The sequence below is a fragment of the Lissotriton helveticus genome, chromosome 3_1, assembly GCF_964261635.1.
Source record: "Lissotriton helveticus chromosome 3_1, aLisHel1.1, whole genome shotgun sequence".
Taxonomy (NCBI): Eukaryota; Metazoa; Chordata; class Amphibia; order Caudata; family Salamandridae; genus Lissotriton; species Lissotriton helveticus.
In genome coordinates this window covers 501078814-501101876 of record NC_136061.1, presented here as the reverse complement: position 1 = coordinate 501101876, position 23063 = coordinate 501078814, and the positions used below count along the sequence as shown (strand labels likewise).

The following is a 23063-nucleotide window of genomic DNA, read 5'->3' as shown; positions in this document are numbered from 1 at the left end:
TCTGGCATACATTTTTTAAATTTATCAGCCCCCCCCAGGGCCCTCATAATCTTTCGAATACTGATGTACGCACAAGACGGAAAAACAAAAAATCGTGTATCCACAAGCACTCGAATAAATAAATAGAATTAAAACAGCATTCATCCGATCGTCAGGAAACTTTGAGAAGTTGTTCAGTACACTCCCGCAAAGGTTTGTGGCATACATTTTTTTTTAATATCGGCCCCCCAGGCCCTTCATAATCTTTCGAATACTGATGTACGCACAAGACTGAAAAACAAAGAATTGTGTATCCACAAGTACTCGAATAAATAAATAGAATTAAAACGACACTTTGAAATGTTTTCCATATTAAAATGAATACGTTTCAATAAAAATGACACAATGTAAATTGAATGTTATCATAACGAGTTTCCTTGAATTTCCTTTCTTCGGAGATCGCAGCAACACGCGATGGGCACGCTAGTTTTGAATAAATAAAGAAGCCAGCACGTTGGCTTACAACACACCACACCGGGTCACAAGATCTGCTGTGCCAACCAGGAATCTGACCACTCCATTTGCGCCCTGATCTTCCCATCACTGGATCAGTTTAAAAAAATACACAGAGCCTGGCGATTAGTTGACATCAGTTTACGTCACACCACAGCAGCCACTGCAAAGTAAAAAGTGACGTAGCTCCCTTAGGGATTTCAAAGAAGCCTTCATTTGCAGTGCAAACAAAAGCAGGGACGGTCGTCAACACAAACGAGGTGGGCTAGAAAACAGCCCACAACCTCATAATGAACCACGGCAGGGCCAGTAACCAGGATGATTGACACATTCTCTTCAAGAAGTATATGCATTAGAAGTCCCAGACACTGGACACTAGACCAAGAAAGACCAAAACGGGGACTACAGCAAAGGAACCACAGGTGACCTTTGAGCTCTAATGAACAACAAGTAGCCATCCCAGGCCAATGCTGCTGGTTCATTCCGGAAACATGTTGACAAACTATGCAGCAAGGGTAAACAGCCCTTTTATGGTCCTTCATTTTACAAGATGGCGGCCAGCACATCCCTACATCATCTACTAATGGCACAGAAAGCTTTGCAAACGCATGATATATGACAGACACAGTTCCATGGACCCTGCTTCTTAGCCTCCCAGAGGCAGTATTCTACCAGAACATTGTGGCACAAAAATATCATAGCAAAAATATCTACTTCCATCAAAGTCCTCTGAAATCAACTACCCCCCCCCTCACTAGACTGAAACCCTACATTCTCTAAGAAGCTTTAGAATAATTATGCAACTTGGCTGAGGCAATGTCCTTCTGTTTAGAGTCCCAGACACATAGCTGTCTCCACTGAAGAGTGCCCTTCATAATGCTGGACACCTCATTATACGTGTATAGAAGTTCAACATGACAACAAAGCTATACTGGCTCCGAGTACTCTCACACATTCTCTTTAGTAATTGATGCATCATCTCATCCCTGATGGCACACCATTTTACTGTGCCACCAAAAACAATGATGCCAAGTACCATTGGTCGAACACTTCAGAAGTTAGCTCAAGATCCTGCCCACTAAGTGCTACCACATCAGCCTGTGACTTTCAGGTTACCAAACTTTTAGAAAGGTTCACCTTGTCTCCCCTCGTACCCCCTCGTATCCCCCCTATTTCATTCAGGCACACCGTTCTGGCCTGCCCTTCTGCTACCTACCCCTTGAGACTATCCCAATGCTAAGTCCTCTACCTTCCTATTCCTATTTCTGTGATAATGTATCCCCAGCCATTGCAGGGAGTGTGTTTTATCCTATCCAGGATTCACCCTCTATAATTCTACATTAATGCCAAACTCAAACAGGATAGTGCACAATGTGCTGATGTAAGATGCATGTTATTGTGTGAAGTCTTGTAGGCATCTGATTTGAGATTTACTTTTTACCAGCTGGAGCATAAGGTGCAAAATAAAGTGACTGCTTGGAATGTGACATGTATCCTTGATTTCAACAAGTTGGATCTTCTCAGTTTAACCCCTTAAGTGCTGCCGTCGGCCAACGGTCGTCACGGGCACTACCTCCCCAGTGCTGCGTGCGACCGCTGGACGTCCAGTTCAGCACCGGATAATGGACAGCGCAGCACTGGGGAGGTATGTTTACGAAGCTCCCAAGTGGTTAAGGCCTTTCATTATGACCAATAGAAATGGCAAATATATACCAGGTATTATTAGTAGAAAGGTGTCTGAAAACGTAGTTGAAATGTACATTGGTCTGGCCATGCAGTAATGCAGGACATGGGAAGTGATTCAAAGAATAGCAACATAGACTAGATTACACCTACTCCCTTTAATTGAACTGTTTGTGTTCAGCATGAAATTATGCAATGATCCTTAGTTCTATGAACCTCATCTAATGGCCTCTGAATATTTAATTTTTATCTGGACATGTGACATTTTAGTTAATCTGATCATGCAACTAGTATTTTTTAACTATGACCACGCTTCTATTCTGATTTACCCTTTTTAATCAAGTGATTGCCTCCAGGGCTGGACTGTCCATGCTGCCACACTGGCATTTCCGTGGTAAGCTTCGGAGCTTTCAGAGCAGGATTGGCTACTATAACCCAGCCATGAACCACGAGCCCCATTCGTGTCGCTTCCTTTCCAGTGTGAGTCTGGTTTGAACATTATTGCCAGCGCCGATTTGGTTTTCAGTCCAGCTGTGATTCCCTCCTCAAATGGCGCATCAAATTTATTTTTCATGCACTCAACTTTACTTTGCTAGTTCTTCTTAAACCCTTTATGGATCTCCTGGAAGCTTTTCTTTTCCATAGTCACTTTAATTGGAAATCATATTTACTTGTCATAGATGAAAATATCATATTTAAAATTCTATCATTTGGATTTCCTCCTTTCCTACCTTGATATGTTAACTCTTAGGATGCTCCGAATATATATTCATATTTTGATTAAACGATAAATTCAGTTAACAGGAAACATTGTTTGTGTTCTGTTCTCTGTAACTGCCGTTAACAGATCCCAGCTTTTATGCCTTTATAATTTTTCTGCAGTTATAGAAAAGGTTATCATTGTCCAAGATGATGCCGATCCTGTGGCACTGGGAGCTACCTATAGTTTGTATGTTTGTTAAAAGTTGATTAGCCTTAGATGCCATAGCTCAAAGGTAATGACCCAGGCTTTCTCTGCCACCACTCACACAACACGGTTCCAGACTACCTTTGTCATATTCCCGTCCTGCACACTGTCTGCAACATCTTCAATTCATAGATTGGAAACATTTCTATGTCCATGTTTTATTTTTTAAGATCTGATTTTAGTAGATAGTTAGTCATGCGTTAACTTCAGTATATAAACACCATCCACATTCTTGTTAAAAACAGTGAACCAGCGTTTTCTGGGCCCACTTGCTTACCATTGGACCTTTTTGTCCACCTGACAGGTGATGGGAGTTAGCACCAACAGTCAATCACATTTTAATTAACAGTGCAACCTATTTGGCTGCACAATGAGGACCACGAATCTGTAACCAAATTCAAAAGGTGTATTACAAGTTAATAATCAAATTCAAATAAACAATTGTTAATACCATGCCATAAAGATACAGAAAGACAAGAGGGATCCCCAGATGCAGGAAAAATTAAGGCGAATCAGTATTAAACAAACAAGCAGTTCTGTGACTCGATTCAAAACAATAACATTAAGATCTGGCGTTTAGAGAACAATCTAAGACTCTCCCTCCTTTTTTTGCAATTCAGGGAAATTCCATAAAGGAAGTTAGGTCAGGACAAAAACAAATAAATCAAATAGGAAGACATTAGCATCTCAGAAGCTTGGTCAAGAGTCTTCTATGGGTCAAGAATAAGTATCAGCCTAAGCCACACTTAAGCAAAGATCAGAAAGAAAAGCTGTTAGAAATGAGGGTCTCTAGTTGACAATGGTTTGCACCATTGTGGAAGTAGGGACCCTTCTTCCTAGTCAGGGCAAGGCGGATACACTTGTAAAAAAGGCCCTGCTCACCCCCTTGCCACGAGCAGACAGGCTTATCTCAGAGCCAGTTTCTAAAGCATTTGTGCACACATAGAGAAATACAGTGAAAACACTACAAATGGACACCACACCAGTTTAGAAAAATAATCTTTATCTAAACCAAACAAGACCAGAACGACAAAAATCAACAAAACAGTAATCAAAATATGACTTTTAAAGGGTAGACAATGGGGTGTATTGCACACTCAAGGCTTGGTTGTAAACGTTTGCTTCAGGAATGTAAATAGTTTCAGACAGGGCGTGCAAGGTCGGGAGGAGAGAGCTAATCTCCTGTGTGTAAAGAATAAGAAGAAAGTGATAACTTATCACATAACCCTTCCTGCACTGCGGGTGCTAACCATTAGGTTCGCTCTTACTTTTAGTGCGTTTCTGTACTATCTTAAGTAAGTGATAATAATTCTTGGTCAACCATTTGTTAAGTGGTCATGATTTTTATCATGATTTATTTACACAAAAATATTTTTATACATGTGTATCTTTTTAACAAGAAGATTAAACAATGGAAAATAATCACAAAATATATTATCCATGATCAACACAAAGTGCTGTACATTTTACAGTTGTCAATCCCAATGTATTTCGAGATCGTGTGATCTCTTCTTCAGGGGAACTGAAATGTAAAGAAATTAGTATAAATGTCATCTTCATTACAAGTAATCAAACAAAGAGGATCACGTTAATCAGTGAAATAATTACATTGATCTAGGCGGTGACATGGTCATTGCATGCGATGTTACAGACACTGATGTTAGTAACTAATGTGGAATATAGGGTAGAAACAGTTCTGTTCATAGCAAATTATAGATGCAACACTCTCAACACAAAGTACCTTGGATGCGTCAAAATCAAAAGCAAGAACTGCCACAGGGGAAGTACTGTGTTGGTTCCTTACGCATAGAGAAGGTGATGTGTCAGTTCCTTACTCCAGGAAAGGTGATGTGTCGCTTCCTTACTGCCAAGCAGGGAAAGTGATGTGTTGGTTCCTTACTGAAGGGGGAGGGGTGATGCATCGGTTTCTTACTGCGGCCTGGTGTCCTTGTAGACTTGGTGCCCCAGTGCGTTGCGTGAGGATTGGGGATGCGTCGGTTCTCGATGCAGCGGCGGTAACGGCGCTGCGTTGGTTTCTTAAGCCGAGGTCCCACAATGCGTTGGTTCTTGCAGCCCCACAACATGGCCTGCATCGTAATCTGTGTGGTGATCTCAGACTTCGTGGATCTGTGCACTGGGTGAGGCATGCGCTGATTTCTCCCGCCGCGGGCAGTAGCTGCGTCGGTTTCTTCGGAGATGCATTGTAAACAGGCGCGGATGCGTCGCGCTTTTTGTTGTTGCATTACTTTTCCAGCTTCCAACAGCAGGAACAAGCTCCAGAGGCCCAGAACAGCAACAGGCACCTCTTGGCAGTTCAGAACTCCCAGCAATTTCAGGGGAGCTGGGGGTGAAGACTTCAAAACACGAGGCAAGTTCTACTTCAAGCCGTTGGAGATCTTCTTCAAGAAGGGGACACAGCACAAAGCAAAGTCCTTACCCTTTCCTTGGTAGAAACAGCCACTGCAGGCCAACCCCAGACAGCACACAGCAAAGGGGCAGTACTTCTCCTTCAGTTTCTCCAGCTCTTCTCCTTGGCAAAGGTTCCTCTTGAATTCCATAAGTAATCTAAAGTTCAGGGGTCTGGGTCCCACTTTTTATAGCACAAATTCCTTTGTTCTCTGGTGGCAGAGAAGTGATTTGCCCAGGCAACACCAGTTCTGTCTTCTCTGGTGCACCTGCCTGGCAGGAGGTGGAGACAGCATTGCCCCAGGCAGATCGGGTCCATTCGTGTGTGAATAAAATCTCATCCCCCTACTTTAAATGCAGCCCCGGCTCTATTCAGCCTAGCCCTGACTCATTCAGGAAAGGTAGGACACACATTAATTCCCATCCCCCGGTGACTGTCTGAGAGAATGCACATCCCCAGCCCCTGTCACTCCAAAGCCAGACAGTCAATACACAAACCAGCAGAAGCACACAGGATGGCTAAGCAAGAAAATACCTACTTTCTAAAAGTAGTATTTTCAAACACAGAATGTAAAAATTATCCTAACTAAAAGATGACTCTTTATATTCTGAGTTCAAGCATACTAAACTTTACCTTTCTATCTTGTCCAAATGGAAAGTTATATTAATAAGATGTTATAAATACACTCCCATTCTACTCTATGGGACTGATAACCTTTCAATAGTGAAACATGAAATACACTGTATTTCACTATCAGGACATGTCACACACCTCAGTACATGACCTACCTTACACATATAGTGCACCCTGCCCATGGGGCTACCTTGGGCCTACCTTCGGGATGTCTTACATGTAAGAAAAGGGAAGGGTAGGGCCTGGCAAGTGGGTGTACTTGCCAGGTTGACATGGCAGTACCAAACTGCGCACATCCACTTCAGTGGCAGGTCTGAGTTATATTTGCAAGCTGCTCATGTGGGTGGTACAATCAGTGCTGCAGGCCACTAGCAACATTTGATTTACAGGCCCTGGGCACACACAGTGCATTCTACTAGAACTTACCAGTAAATCAAATATGCCAATCATGGAATCACCAATCCATAAACACAATTTACAGGGAGAGCATAAGCACTTTAGCACTGATCAGCAGTATTAAATTGCCCAGACTCATAAAACCAACAAAAACAGGTCCCAAAACAGGAGTCCAAAAAGTCTGGGGGTAAACCCACTGGAAAAGCCAGATCTAACAAAGCATTGTGGTATAAGACCTCTCAAAGTCCATTAAGCTAGAAATGACTCAAGGAAGGTGTCTGCAAAGAGTCTGCAAGGTGTCGGTAAGGGATCTGCAAAGGGAACTGTTTGGCATCTGGAAAGAGATCTGAGTGAAAGTCCAAGGGAAGCCCCATATTTTACAAAGTACAAAGTCCATTGGGTGACACGTCCCTCAATCACACCATCAGGGGTCCATTGTATTCCACAAATCATCAATTTGCAGACTGCAACATTGCTGGTTTGTCCCACACTGAACATGGGAACAACATCTTTCCCTCAACCACACATAGATGGTAACTTTCGGAACACAGTTCATTCAGTTAGAGCTCTGTTTCTCCGTTAAGGTCCTTTTCTCAGGCTCCTGTTACCCCTATCTCTAGTTGTAATGAATGTGCTTTCCACTAAAAGGACACACTCAAACCCTGCTCTCCCACCTGGGAGGCAAATTTACCACTGCACCTTTAAATAATACACTTTGAGCAGAACTTCCGAAGACGAGGAAAGGACACAGCACTCCCTTTAGGCAAGGTGAGAAAACAAATCCAGGTGTATTTAAAATACCACTGCGCCTTTAAATGATATACTTTGAGCAGCACTTTCTAAAGACGAGGAAGGACCCAGCACTCCTTTTAGGCAAGGCGAGAAAACAAATCCAGTTGCATTTAAAATAACACACACAGGTTTATTAATGCAATGTTTAGAACCCTAGGCCAAATATATCAGTAAATGCAGACTCCCATTTATCATTTAACTACAATGAACACTTAGAATAAAATGCAGTATACATACAAATAGCAAAGAGTAGAATATATATACACACAATGGTTAGGAACACCTCACAGATCGAATAAGCATCATCCTTGCCAACTCAAGCTGTGGGAGCCCTTTGCCAGCCCAGGAAGGAGTTCGATCAGGACTCAAATTCCCTCACCTCCACCGCAATTAGCCTATTCTGTGGCGAGCTTCCACCTGGCCCCCAAAGGCTCCCAGCTATAATACCATTACTCAACGTGAGGCAAAACTTCCAGAAATCCCCGCCCCCTTCTCATTGGAAAGAACAGAGCTGGCTGTATCAGTCTGCGTCAAGGCCAAGACAGAGGCTGGCCAAGCTCCCGTATTTTGACTCTGAGGCAGAATTGCACATTCTACAGATAATATCCAGTTCACTCTGGTCAGTGAGGAGCGAAAAACAAGTGAAGAGCTGAAACCTGCCCTCCCTACTTTGCAGCTACGTGTGAACAGCAAGGCAAAGCCAGAAAACAAGATGACACGAGGCCTTGTCAAAGCCAATAGTAAGAACTCATAATTAAGCAATGCAAAGTCAGAAAACAAGTTGACATCAGGCCATGTCAAAGCCAATAGTAAGAACTCATAATTAAGCGAGGCAAAGTCAGAAAACAAGATGACATGAGGCCATGTCAAAGCCAATAGTAAGAACTCATCAATGTACAACACCGAACACATGTGTGCATCACTGCCCACAACACTGCACTTCAAAACCAAAGAGTACATTTCACACCTCTCTCTCCCTCTCATGCTTTCAAATGCACACCCACACCTTCTATTCTTGTCTACTCCGTGACAGCTCCCACTGAAAGACAGCAAGATTACAAGAAAGAAGAGAAGCAGGCATATGCAGGACCGTCCTACATTAAGGCTAGGGTAAAATAACACACTAAAGTCAATTAAAATGGTGGCAGTTGAAGAGCATCATAGGGTGCCAAACCACAAGAGTGCCTCTTTCACTACACTAGTACAGAAATGTATTTGTTCTAAACTAACAATGCATGTGAATACCTGCAAGAAATTTCAAGTTAGCAGAAAAATTAAATAAGCTTTATGCAGAATGGTGAAATACTGGCCTACTTTGGACACATTTAAACATTAACTTCAATGGTGCACATTTAATATTCATTTGCACATTTAAGCATACAGGAATATGTATTCTAAGGCATTAGGCTTCAGCCTGGACGCAATTTTGAACAAACCCAGAGGCTGGGCAGGAAGGAGGGAGCAGGGGCAGTGAAGTGATGTGGCGCTGTTTGATAGGACAAACAGAGATTTCCTGGCAGCCCCCTTCTCAACTTTTAAAAAGTGCTTGCACAGGAAGAGAAGCTCTCTCTGGGGTGTGGTCTGCTGAGGCAGAGGGTGCTGGAGCCTGGCGCAATGGGCAGTTGGAAGAAGGAAGCCCCTGACTGCTCCAGAATCCTAAACAGTGCCAGGAGAAGAGTCCAGGAACAGTGCGCAGAAGCAGGGACCAGGCGAAAGGCTGGTGCAGGGAGCCAGTGAAGACAGCTCCCTGCTGAATGCACCCTCCTTGAGACCAGGAGGGCAAAGGAGAGTGTTCCCAGTAACTGGGGCTGGCGAAGAGGAGCAAGAAGAGGCAGAAATTGTGAAAATCGTCCACCGGGGGGCTGAGATATGCTCCCCAGAAAGTAGACGACATTTGACCTCTGTGATCGGACCAACAACGAAGTGCGTGGGGCTCCGCCGCCGGTCTCAAAAATGCCCCCGGGGTGGGTCGGCCCCAGGGGCTGCCCCCAGCAGGAGGGAGCACTGTGGCGCTCCCCGTGAAAATGCCCTGCAGGGGGGCAAGTAGCCAGGAGCCCACCCTGGACCCCACCGAAGATGGAGGTGGGGGAGCGGCGTCGTGCTCCCCGTGAAGCAGGGGGAGGGGCCCAGATCCCAACTCCGGGCCCCATGTGGTGAGCAGGCAGTGGGGAGCGCCATTGCGCCTCCGCGAAGAAGACTCTGGGGCCCGGGACCCCATCCCCGGGCCCCGAAGAGGGAGAAGGCAAGTCAGGGAGCCATCGCGCTCCCCTTGAAGATGGCACCCAAAGACTCAGAAGATGATTGGGGGCCCGGGACCCCATCCCCGGGCCCGTGGAGAAGGCAGAGGCCGGGGGAGTGCAGCCACACTCCCCCGACGACTGACCGGCTGGATCGTGCCTTCGAGTCTGCCCGCCCGAGTGGGCAGACCAGAACAGCAGGGCCGGCTCCCACAGCAGCACGCAAAGGTGCTGGCCGGGCGGGGAGCCGGTGGGGGCAGCCGGGGGTGGACTCCCTGGGCTGCCCTCCAACAAGGAAGGCATGTGGGTGTCCCGAGTGGGACCGCTCCCCCAAACCCTAGGAGTCTGCGCCAGGGGCCTTGGTGGGACTGGGCCCCCACCAGTGGCATGAGCGACCGGGGGTGGGCTCCCAGTGCCATAACAAACTCACCTGGGGGTCTGGGTGGGATCAGGACCCCACCTAGGCTGGCAGAAGCGGTGTGAGGCCGCCGGTGGCATTGCGGCTCTCCCCAGCACAGCGGGAGAGCCACTAATGTAATATTCATAGAAAGGAGCCTGTAGCGCTGCATAATGCCTTCCAAAGCTTGGGGAAATCCATTGTTTTTGGTGCCTGATTGCCCCCAGAGGAGGGAGGTGACCCTCATTTGTGAAGGAGAGGTGCAGGGGGAGCTGCAGGAGCAACACAGTCACCCCCAGCCCGAAAATGGCTGTCCCTCCTAAGTTTCCTGGGGATTTGAAAGAAATAACCCCTCAAGGGCTCAGCCAGCATGTTAACTCTGTCTGGGCTGGAACTTTGGTTCTACAGCTGGGATAGGAGTGAGAAGTGCACCATGGGATGAAGGGCTGAGTTGGGGATGTCTGGAGAAGGGCATCCCCTGGAGGTGAGGAGGTGTAATTGCACCAAAAATGCATTTACTAACAGTTATTTCTTTTAGAGGGATTGAAAGTCACGTGTAATGTGAAGTACCTGTGTCAGGTGATGTCATAAGCAAAGTGGGGTTATGTTTATCGGACATTCCTGCTAGTGTTTCTGGCTGTATATGTCCGGCTGTATATGCGTAATCCTGTAATTTCATCTGTGATGCCTTTAGGGGTTGTAATTGCAATGCATTCTAATGATCCATAAATGTAATAAGTACTGTCAATCTAAAGTGGTGCTGAAACATGTATTCTTGCTGCTGAGCCTAGGTGAAGAACCCAGACTGCTAGCCCTTAAGATGTAGAGGTGTATACGTCATGGTCAGTAGGAAATGCTCAGTCAGGGTTATGTGTCACCAAAGCAGGGTTACCTATTTTAGATGCTTGTTGAGATAATGGGGGTGGTGGGGGTCGCCACGGGGATGGTGCAAGTGCGCAGGGCCCTCGCTCCCGGTTATGTTCAACTAACTGCATTGGGGCAAAATGATGTGCATACATCGGAGTGGTGGTACTAGTCCCCACCGCCCCCCTGCGGGAGGGGTGGAGATGTTATGCAATGTCACAAAGTAATTCCAACAGCTTATGTATATTTGTAAATTGGTGCATAGTATTGAGTAGTGTGTGTTTAATACATGTACTCTTACTTTTATAAAGCAAAGTACAGACTGGACAACCAATTATTGAATTTTATTTTTGCGCACCTGCAAATGGCGTTTACCAGTCAAAAACCACCACCCTTGAATAAGCCTCAGATTGCTCTGCAACGCTACACAGTTCCCAGTGAAGGACAAATGTAGTCATGTTATTTGTGCAGGCCTCACAGATGCTGCCTCGTTTTCCAACATCGACAAATGTTTAGCTTCTCGGCATATCAGAAACCAGGTTTCCCTGGTATGGTAAGCACCACCAAAATGTAAATATCCTCAGTGGCCTGGTTTGCACAGCACTGCTGGGATTTATGGCAACATCCACGTTGTAGTGGTTTGTAGAGTATCATTGTCATGCAAGTAGTCCCATTAGGCAGGCATGTATCCACCATTCACTGGATGAGCACAAGTTTATGTTCCTCGAGTTAATTGGGTAGGCTGGTAGAAAGCAGGCTGACCAGCCAGGCGTGGGCAATGGCAGTATAATATGTCTAGCAAGGGACAGTGGGCGCAATTAGGTCTGGATCATTGCAGCCCATGCAGTCTGAAACTATTAATGCCTGTGTGTCTCCAACCCACTTGGGAAATACCACAGAAGCCTGGCAGCCAATCCGGTACCGTTGATGAGCCTGCATTTGAACAGTAATTGTCAATATGTGTCTGCTCCATTGTGGACAGATATTCTGGTAGGGTTTAGTTCTTACCAAGTGACTCCCAACTTTCGATATGTGTTTTCATTTACACACCCCTCCCTGCCCATGTTTCAATGCATATAACCTTCTCTCAGTCATCTATATGTCCATCTACTTTCTACGCGTCCTCCCACTCTATGCTTAGAAATGAATTACTAATCTCATATAGACTATATTAAAGAACATTTAATGACGCGCGTCCCACTTTTTGGGTCAAAAAAGCCACCTGCCGAGGAATGCTGCTTCGTGAGGTTATTTTCCCATGACCTGCATATGTGGTGAGTCACCAGCTCAAACTACGTGCAATGTTTGTTTTACTTTCATTCACGCAGTCAAGTCCGTCAATGTCTGTGATATAACTTGAGGGGATTTCGAATCTTATCTGTTTAACAAGGAAGTTCACCGAAAATGCCCAAAATGCAAATTTGCTGTATGAAAACATGACGTTTATCAACTAACAAAGAAACCGCGCTGCTACATATTGCACCACATGACATTTGCTGGTGCGAACACAAAGGAAGAGGTTTCCACCTTTAGGTGTAGAAAGCAGATTGGGAAAGCCCCTCTTTGCTGTTATAGCTAGTACCAGCAAGATGCGGCGTGCTCACGAAGCTGCAGTGGCAGCTTTTTTGATGCGGTTTCATTTGTTTAAAAATAATCGCCAGTTTAAAACTTCAAGAAGCTGAGAATTAAAAAAAGAAATATGTTAAGGGTTAACGTTGCAATTTTGTACACTTCAGAATAGAATCACGATATGTAGCTGTTCATTATTTATCCTTCATATGCAAACACAAGCAATAATGTATATATATATGAGACTGAGATATAATATCGCAAAAGTACAATATCGCCACTATATGTTACTCTTTTCATGAGGAATTATAATTTTTTTTGTCTAAACAATTGTAATCTTTGACTAAAGTTCACCAGATTTTGAGTAGCCTCCTAGGAAGCACATGTTGGAACATGTATAAAGTGAACATTGTACACGAATTGCCTAGTTTAAAATATGTTTTTATAGCGGTATGATATACCGATGAAACTTTACTTTAGGTGTTTAAGTACATTTAAATCTTGTTTTTACATTAAATATATATGCAACTTGTGTTTTATGCTTAATACAGAATATTTTATTTTTTAACACTGTACATAGGTGTTTTCATCAGTCAGCTCAGTGACACCCATTTTATTAATTTCAGTAATATGAAATAAAGAGATGTCTCAGTTATGATGGAAAACGTTGTCCCGCCGAATAGGTCCTTGCTCAAAGCGCTCCACTGGCACTTATACCAAAACTACACAGCATGAATGTCATGTAAATTAAGATGACTAATCCATGGAATGTTATTTGTATAGCCCAATTTCGGGATAACATTTCTTTCTACTTTCAATATAGCAGCACAATTTAGGAACAGCCTCACAGCAGAAGTAGCATTTCGCTACTTTTCTTGATAGTGGCAAAAACATCCTTTTCAGGTTGTTTCTTTCGCTTCTCTGTTTTTACCTCTTGTGATGGCAGCTTGCAGACCCTATTGTTTGCTGTAATTTTGTGTCTCGGGACATCCCGCTGTTTGTTTGAATGCGGATTAGGGATGTGAGAACATCAGTTTGCATCCCTGATGTCTTCAAATCTATTGACACAGACACTTTAAACTTTAAGTCATTGCCGGGTAGTATGCAACTAGTCAGTGTTCAATCAGTATATCGACTGAAACATATTATGGGGCTAAAATAATGAGGCTTAATTATCAAGGACCAAAATATCAGGAAGGTAAGTGCATATAGGTAAGTATAACTACACGTATATGTAGGTTAAAGATATACATGTATCTTTAAGGTAGGTAGATGTACAGTTAATGGTTAATCTGTGCTTACCCCTTATGCGATTTACTTTCGCAGTATTTTGGTCCTCAATATTTAGAGCTCGGAATGTTGGCACCAGGATAGATTTGTCCTCGACATCATGATTTACAGCCTAATCAGACGACATAATGGGGCCCACTTACCCACTTTTTTGCATTTATAAATATGTAGCCTCTTTCAATTGAGAATGTGATCTGATTAGGCTTTGGGGAGCCCGGCTCTCTAACCCCTTCGCTAGAACTGGCCTTAACACTGAGGCAGTGCATCATTTGTACCTGCCACTGCATGGCACTCTACTATGTCATGAAAATTGCATCCTTGTATGACTGTGGTGTGAACTGCACTTGTGTTCCGTGTGGGCATGGGTGTTTCCTCGGGAGGCTGGAAGGGTGAGGTAGCACTTATGTTACTGGGGGCGCTTTCGTAGCAGTGCAGCAGTTTTAAATGCACTGCAGAGCTCTTTGTCTATCCAACAGTTTTCAAGCAACAATAAACGTGTCAAGATATCGCTGGTGATTAATGTACCTGCTGGAGAGAGATTGGAGTTTTAATCTTGTGGCAGTTTTGAATCATCTAAGATAGTGCAGAGGATTATTATGCTTGCTGCAAAGAGCATGTACTATGCAGAGCATAGAACAGTATGTTATCTGCATAGTTCAGTGGGTCACTGCGTTTGTCACAGAGATCTTTTTTTTACTGTTCAGTTCATAAATTACAATCGTAATCTAGATTAGAAAGTTATGTTTTTTTGTCCCAGTCTTTCATTATTCTAATTTTGCTAAAAAGGTTTTGTTTGGGTAGAAATTCATTCTTATTAGTAAAGTCAACCTAACCACTGGGTTATGTTCTGAATCCTTATTTTCTGCTGCCCCAGGCCAAGCACTCCTAAAAAATGCCTACCAGAATGGATAATATATGAATCTTACACCTTGTAGTCCCCTTTCTTATGTAACATTTTCAATACTCTGTATGTGTTTGTGATGTAAAATGCTCAGACACCCTACACTTGTATGAGAGATGCATCAAAGCAAATTAATTACATGTCAGAGAGGGGCTATGGAGAGATGAGAGGCAATGTTGAAGGGTGATAGCGAGGGAATTATTGAAGAGTTCCAATAAAGTTTGGCGTAACCTTGTACACTGTAAAGTGATCATTTACTATGCTTTAAAAACAAATACAGTTGAATATATAATGAAAAATGTGTTGCAGAATGCATCATTTTTGTTATTTTGTTTTTAAATTTTCTTGGGGGGAGAACCCCCTATCACACCCCATTGTAGTGGTTAGGCTCGCGTGCTGCACTTGATCGTAATGCACCGAATGGGGTTGGTCTGACACAATTTGCCAGGGCTGGTTTGGGTTCCTAGGCTGCTGCATGTGAGGCTTAGTGTACCCCACTCTCTTCACGGCCTTCTTTCCTCTCTCTTAATGTGTATAAAATCATAAAAGTATCAGCACCCATTCTACCCTCACCTATGCCACTGTTTGTCACTGCCAAAGGTGCACATTATTATGCCTTTGATCGGACATTGGTCAGGTGGGAAGCACCAGAATGGGGCACAAGGCTGATTAGGTGTCTCCGATTTCCTTAGATAATACCTTTTTTCACTATCTCTCCCAGCAAATTTGAGTAAATTTAGCACATGTCCCAGATTTTAGTGAGGATCCATCGCACAAAGAGGGAGACAGGTTACTTACTAGCCTCAGCAGAAAGCAATTTGCTTAACACAAATGCTACTAGGTGCAGACTTTGCATTGCATTACCCATAGTGCCTCACTGCCTGTGTTTTTCATGTTGGTGAGCGCTGTCAATAATTGTGTCCCTCGGAGAATGTATATTGTAGTCCTTCTTCTACGTTTGTGGAATGGCCCAGTTTTTGGGTTTGAGAAATCTGATCACCCTAAATGCTAAATGAGGGCGAATGAATATGGAATGGTGTTTTGAAGCAGAAAAGAGGAGATATATTTTGTATATTCTTGACCTTTATTAAGTATTAACAAATAAAATAATGTGTGTTCTATATTACATGTATATTGAGATATAGAAAGTTGACATATGAATTACGTACATGGCATATAGATGATTAAAAACAAAATCGAATCTTGGTATACAAGCTGCATATAAATTGGAATGCAAAAATGAGTAAATGACGATTCTTTGGTGAATGATAAAGGTTGCCTGGGAACTGTTTTCTAATTACAATCATTTTTAATTACCTATATGACACGTTCAATTCTTCACTCCAATGAATTACTTTTCTGAACACACTAATAGGCACTCAGTGCTGTGGCCAAAACCTGATTTCAGCCTTCTTACAGCTTTGTTTGCGTTCAAACTAATTCCAAATTCTTTTTTATTCTTCTTTTAATTGTCATCTCTCTTCGTAAAGGTCGTCCTTACAGGGTTCATTACTTTCTTTTCACAGGGAAAGTATCAATGTAACCCTATGCACATGGCGGTGGTTGTGTCCAATTGCTTAAGAGAAGAGAGAAGGGTAGTTGCTGCGGCGAGCACACCGACCCAGGTATTCCATCCATACTTTACCCTCCTTTGTCATTTTACTTATCAGATATTTTGATGAATATTCATTAATGCAGCGCTCTGAAGAGTGCAGAGATAGAATGTGGAAAATCAAAGGAAATGGCCTTTTTTTTATACATGGTGCACAAATGCAGTGACGTTTCAACATTTTTTGTTTGCTAAATTGTGTTTTCTAGACAAACATCATATTTTTATTTAGATGGACTGCTCACCTGCCTCATGTAAGAAATATAATTATTTCATGAATTAAAACTATGGTGACATACATGGGGCAAGACGGCTCACTATTATGCCGGGATCACCATAATGCCAGAGAAAAAGTCTCCGTTCCATCTCTGGGAAGAGCATTATATGCTACTAGTAGTTCCAGATGCCATATTGTTGAAAATTAGTACGTTTTGGTGAACATTATCTGCGCCATCTTGCCTCTTCCCCTGATGCCACACTTTTGTCGTGCGCGCCCGCCATTTTAAGATGCCCCGATCAGAACGGACCCTTTTGCATGCCGCTGGCCCCTGACATAGCCCTTCGCCTTCACTAAGCCTGCACGCTGACCAACCCCCCCCGCTTGCACCTGCCTTGAATCATAAACCCCTTCTTCGGCGCTGCTCTGCCCCAGGCCCTCATCCTGTTCCCAGCGCGACACCTCCCTGCTTTCCTTTCATGATCTCCGGCCCTTAGATGCAAACCCCCTTTTTCCCCGTGTGCCCGTTTTGTCCTCCCCGTTCCCAAGCCGACACCCAGCTCTGCCGATACCATCCTTGCCCCTCCCCGTACAATAGAAAGCTTCCCCCATCAAAGAATCCCCGGGTTGATCAAAGCCCCCACCCCATGAGATCCGATCAAACCCCCCACATTCCGTGAATCGGCGGATTATCCAGCTGCGCGATGCTCATCACCTGTTGTGACTAGGGTGGGGACTTCAGCTGTAAATGTGTGTGGGAACGGGCCCAAAGGGGAGTTCCGAGAATGTCTTTTCCGTACATCAAAGCTTTAACATGTATGTGTAAACTACAATAAAGTCATAAATGTGTGTATAAGAGGCCAGGCCTCAGGAATACCGTTAGAGCACCTCAGAACGATACCTTCTGTCCGTTTCGTTGTGTTCTCCTCCGGAGAGAATAAAAAACCTTGTTTCCTGCTTTCCAGTCTCCAGCGCCTGCCTCTTCATTGATTAAATAACTAGAGGGTCACAGAGGCAATACTGCCGGGCAAATATCGATTGTCCCCGACCCGACTCAGGTTTTTACAATTGGCGTCCCAAGCGTGGGGCCCATCAGCGACTCGTGGATCCAGTGGGAGAGGTCCCGACGACAGAGTGAACGACTGCAACGATCGGGAGAGCTCTTGCCCAATAGACCCTCGTCTGGCAGCCGATCATCCGAACTTCACTAGTTCCGAACAGACCTCTCTCGAGTGATCTACGGTCCTGACTGGGAACCATCAGGAGTGCCGTGAGAAATACGAGAAAAAGAGGACGATCGGGCGCTGGATTCGGAAGACAAGAAACTGTCCATGCGGTCCGGGTAAGGTCGTGTTACCACGACAAGTTGCGAAAAATTTGCTTGATTGTTTGTTTGTTCAAAAATACTAGTATTGCTCTGTTTATTTTTATTTGGAGATTCACTGTCTGCAAACGGAGAAACAACAGGCTCTCTCTCTCTTTGCAAACAGTGGAGGATAGGTAGGGTAGCAGCCGTGCTTATTTTTTTCTCCCCCACTCAATAATTGCTTGAAACTGAACTGTTGTTCGCAAAACTATTGTTTCCTGGAGATTCCCTGTCTGCAAGCAGGGAAGAGACCACCCTTTTTGCAGATAGTGAAAAGGGTAGGTAACGCAGATCTTTGCGGACCTACTCATTCTCCCCATTGTTATTTATTGGTCGTTTGGTTTTATATTTTTTTTTGATCCATGAGGTATTCACTGCCTGCAAACAACGTTGAATAGAAATATTCTGTACGGCCTTTGCACCTAGTGATAAGATAGGCAGTGCTGACTTTTTAGTCCCTCGTTACGAGCCGTCATGTCTGTCTTCTCCCCACTGATGAATAGCCTGTTTAGCCCGGACCGCGTATTAGAGGTGGACCATATAGCTCCATTAGAAGGCACCCCTAATAAGGACATGTTCATAAACTATGGGTTAGTCACCATAGCTTATAATAAATTATGGCACAGGTATACCGAAGATAGCCAAGACAAACAGTGGCCACTGGCAGGATCCTTTGACCTTGATAAAATAGAAACGTTAGAAATAGCCCTTCAAAATAATAAGACAACGCCAATTATGCTCGACAGTCTCGGTATGTGGCGCAGAGAGGCTACGAAACGACAGAGAAAAGACGAGGACCAACCAAGTAGAGAAATATACCGACAGGACAACCCCAGGACGCCGCTACCCACAACTTATCCCCCGACACTATGCAAAGGACGACCAGACTTAGGGTCAGACCAATGCGCTTTTTGTAGGTATGTCGGACACTGGAAAGCCCAATGCCCGACTCTACTGAGCGTGAGTAAAGGCAAAGGGCCGACAAGAACGACAGACCGACAGTACGAGAAAAGGCGCGAGACAAAGAAGAACCCGACTTACATAGACAGACCAGACAGAACCACCACGTTTGATTATGCCCGATGGCACAGATTTCGCCAGGAAAATCTCAGCGGCATGCTCACGTTCTCCTAGGTCGGGCAATGTCAAGACGGGAACCCAACCTCGTTTAAAATTCACAGACGGAAAGAGATAATTATGACCAATAACTGTTTTTATATTTGTCTTGGGTCTTTGTATGTCGTACTTGTACTGTCCCCCGTCTGAGTTTGTGTGTATGTAATGTACAAATCTGCGTCATCCCTCTACACGTGTTTCCGTGTTACTCGACCTCTGTTAGCAGAAACTTAGCATAAAAGCAACCTGGAAAGAAAGAAATGGTAAAACAAAATCCGTAGACCATTAATGAACTTGAACTTTTAATTTAACACAACAAACAAGGAATAATAACGGTAAACTGTAGAAAATGAAAGTCAAACAGAACATTCGCCCCCCCCCCATTCTGGAACCTTCCAAAGTAGGGCAGGGTTACGGCTACACCCAACCAACGGCAACCCATATAAGGCGGGCCCCGCCGCCAACTCTTGGTCAGGAAATCTTAACGTATGGGGGAGCCGGAGGAGAGGCAGGAGCCCGCAGTCTGGGCATTTGCAGGTAGTCCCGCCACATGTCTCCTTGGCCGGCCGCAACGGGCCTGGAAAGACTAAGGTAGTCCCGCCACATGTCCGGAGAAGAACGAGGCACCTCTTCCTTTTCTCTTCCGTCACAGCCGCAGCAGTCCTGGACGGCGGGATGTCCTGCACGTACCTCCACAACAATTTGTCCAAGTTGGGCTGGGAGGGAGAGGCGACGCGGACGAGCCCCTCCCACCTCCACCGGTAGGAGGTTTCCCAGCCCCTGGCCCGCCGCCGAACACCCCCAGTCAGGCGATGGTGCCCATACTTCCACAGCACCGAACACACCATGGTGGCACCCCAGTACTTGCGCAGCACCGAACGTACAATGGTGACACCCCAGTACTTGCGCAGCACCGAACGTACAATGGTGGCACTTGGGGAACACCGGATGTGGAGAGGCCTTCATGCGGGGCGATGAAAAGGAGCGGCATGGAGTACACCGGGAGAAGGAGACGATGCGAACGAGTCTCCCTTGCCCCCAGGTGGGGGCATCACAGCCGCACCCCAGCCGAACGTCCCGCTTTCACAAAACAGGGACCTCTTCCTTTCACTCCGAAGGGTCTCTTCCACTCTTGCAAACTCGACGAGAGTGGCCCCGGTAGGGCCTCAAAATGGCGTCTGGGTCCGCTGGAAGGTGGGCCCCGGCCACTAGAGTAACTTTGACCAGCAATATGACTCGAACATTTGCCCCCGGGAGGACGAGCCCCCATCTCCGACAGCATCTCCGCAGCCTTGAAGATCATACAAAGGTCCCCGGCGGAACCTTCGGCCTTTGCAGGTTTCCGGTAAGGGACGGCTGCCTTGATCGCCAACGAAACAAACATGACATTGCCACACCTTCTGTTAGCGTGAATTCTAGAACTGCCGAAAAGGACTCTGGTCCAAACTGCCAGTAATGGAAACATTTCCCCCTGATGCTGCTTCCGGACTGTGCCGGCCCCGCCCAAAATGGCGCTGGTATCAATCGGAACTTACGAACACCTCGTGGTGTTCCTTCGCACTAATATAAACTTGATGTTCTGAGATTTTATATGATCCTTTGTACACTTGGCTAGAAAAGACAAAGAGAACTCACTCGACGAATAGTATGAAAAGATCCCCGTTACAAATGTTGATTACGAATGTACAATGTATTATATTTTTATAACTGATGTAAACCCCATTTACGACGCACACGTACGGTATGCATATAGGAAATCTGATTACAACTGTTATGATTATGCTTCTAAATTATGAAAATATATGCCCCCGAACCCCCAGCCAATTAATAGACGTTTTTTTTTTTTTACAAATGAATGAGTAAAACTTTCCGATGTTTTTATTGCTGCAAACGACACCCCCCACTGTACGCACTTTAGCCATTTCCACGACCGGCCAAATACGACCGCACCCTCATAATCCATATGCTGAAATGATGTTGCAAAATAAAGTCTTTGAAACTATGGACGGGTATTGCATGCTTTATTTTAAAAATATGGGATCGGTGGGAAAGTTCTTTTTCTGTGCACCCTACTCTGCTCTCTCTTTAAGGTTAAAAGAAGATGGTTGCCCAGCCCTGGAGGACGGATCGGATCGACAACACGACACTCCGCCTTCAAAGTACGCGACTGACTCGTGAACTCTCGCGTAGAGGAAGACCTTGACTTCCAAGGATGGGTAAAACGAACGGTGTAAATGAGGGAATGTAAAAGGAGGGTGAAATGAAATAATGTAAATGTTAGACAGTACAACGTTCCAAAGTATCAGGGAACGGAGCTGACCCAAGAACCGAAGAACCTTAGAACGCCACAGCGTTGAAAGAGGTTTAAGGACCCCGATAGTGAGATACATCCTTTGACTAGATACCTCGCACTAGGCACCTCTGGTTTCCTTTTTATGTTTCCCCGCACACGCCCTACACGAACACACTACCCCCCCCGACTCCAGAAACCATATCCCCGGGGACCCTGCCCCAAGGAGGAAAGACGAGTAAGAGGTAAGTAAAGGACTTATGAATCCATGTATTTGAATGCGCGCGAATGCTGTCTCCCCCACCCCCCCCCCTTTTTCCTCCTTCTGCAGGTTACATCAGAGATTACAGCCGAGGTGTGGCGAAGATCTGAAGCCTTGCCACGTCTAATACACGAAGCGGACTAGCGCCGCAAGGTGGTGTCTAAGCACGCCTGCAGACTACTCACGTACCGAACAAACCCGAAAAATTAGCACAACCTGATAGAAAGTGATCACCCTTAAACCAGACCGGACGAATGAACCCATGTCACGTATGATGCGAAACTATGAGGGAATGTGTGTGTGTGTGACTGAGGCGTTGGCCCAACTGGTCGAAGGACCGAGAATGCGAGAAAGTGCGACAACATGGTACCTCCTTTCTTCTTTCCTTTTTCTCAAGGCACGTCCCCTCTACCCTGTCTAATGCTCAAACTGCATGATTACAAGATTCTAACGCAGACTCGTGAATGCCCTTTACTGTGTAATGCACTAAATAGCCTTTCTTGAATACACTGCCACCCTCTCTGTTGCACGTGTACTATTTAGCCTGCCGTTGCACTCTCTCTCTCTCTCTCTCTCTCTCTCTCTCTCTCTCTCTCTCTCTCTCTCTCTCTCTCTCTCTCTCTCTCTCCCTCTATTTTTGCACTCCCACTCTTCCGAGTGGTTAGCCCCGAAATTGGCAGACCGCCACCCCTAGCACACCACCTAATTGGCTTCAAATACCGTCAGTATTTGCACAAAAACTTGTCTTTAATACAATCACCCTGAGACCGCGTCATTACCTCTCCTTTTCCGCTAGAAGTCAATGAACCCAGGTGGGGCCGTAAGGGAAAGGACAGGTAAGACGACAGAGGTTCCCTAATCTGACCCGAAATAAGGGAACTACATGTCAACGGCTCCCATAGTATAAAACAAGGACCTCAGAATACGCGACCCTCCCCTCCCCGAATTGTCGCAATACCCAAACCGGAAAAATGACCACCCCCGTTACCTCCCCTGTATATGTCCCTGGTTGTTTCCCATAAAACCCCTGTCCTTCCTAATTAAGTAATCGGGCTGTAAAAGGTTACGTAGGACCCAGAATGATGTTTTTACAAGGTTAACAGACTAGTCCAAGGTAAAGAAATCATCAAAATGAACCCCGCAGTAGTTGCAAAGCAGGATGCACCGATAGAAAGGAAATGTTTCGCCATGTTCGTCTCTCAGCAAAATACCTGTGTAGTACCATGTTGACGACTCACTGTACCCTTTTGTAAATGTAAAACTCTAGAGAACGGCATATCTTCGCCGGATTTGTCTCACAAGGGTGGGTTACCATCAGATGAACTGTCATGCCTGTAATAAATAATTATGAAGGAAAGTCATAGTAAATCCAACAGAACCCGTCACCGGTCATTCATATGCCAGTTGTGAACACTAAAATAACGGGCATTTTTCATTCTTTGCCTGGAGCTGGGAGAGAAATAGACTTTTTGATTATCTTCATCTGCAAATTTTCTAAAGACTGTCTTTTCAAACTTGTTTAAGGGTACCGCTGTTGGAGGAGAAAAGGACCGGATGTGGGAGCACGAGGCCCGA

The 23063-nt window shown here is 45.0% G+C and overlaps 1 protein-coding gene across 1 annotated transcript in view; it reads left to right on the top strand.

The window, feature by feature from the left end:
• Nucleotides 1–23063, top strand: part of LOC144823261 (signal transducer and activator of transcription 4-like) — a 754354-nt gene that overhangs the window by 136927 nt on the left and 594364 nt on the right. Inside the window, exon 4 of the mRNA XM_078681615.1 lies at nt 16155–16253. Within this exon, the coding sequence (XP_078537741.1) occupies nt 16155–16253 (99 nt within the window). The remainder of the gene's footprint in view (nt 1–16154; nt 16254–23063) is intronic.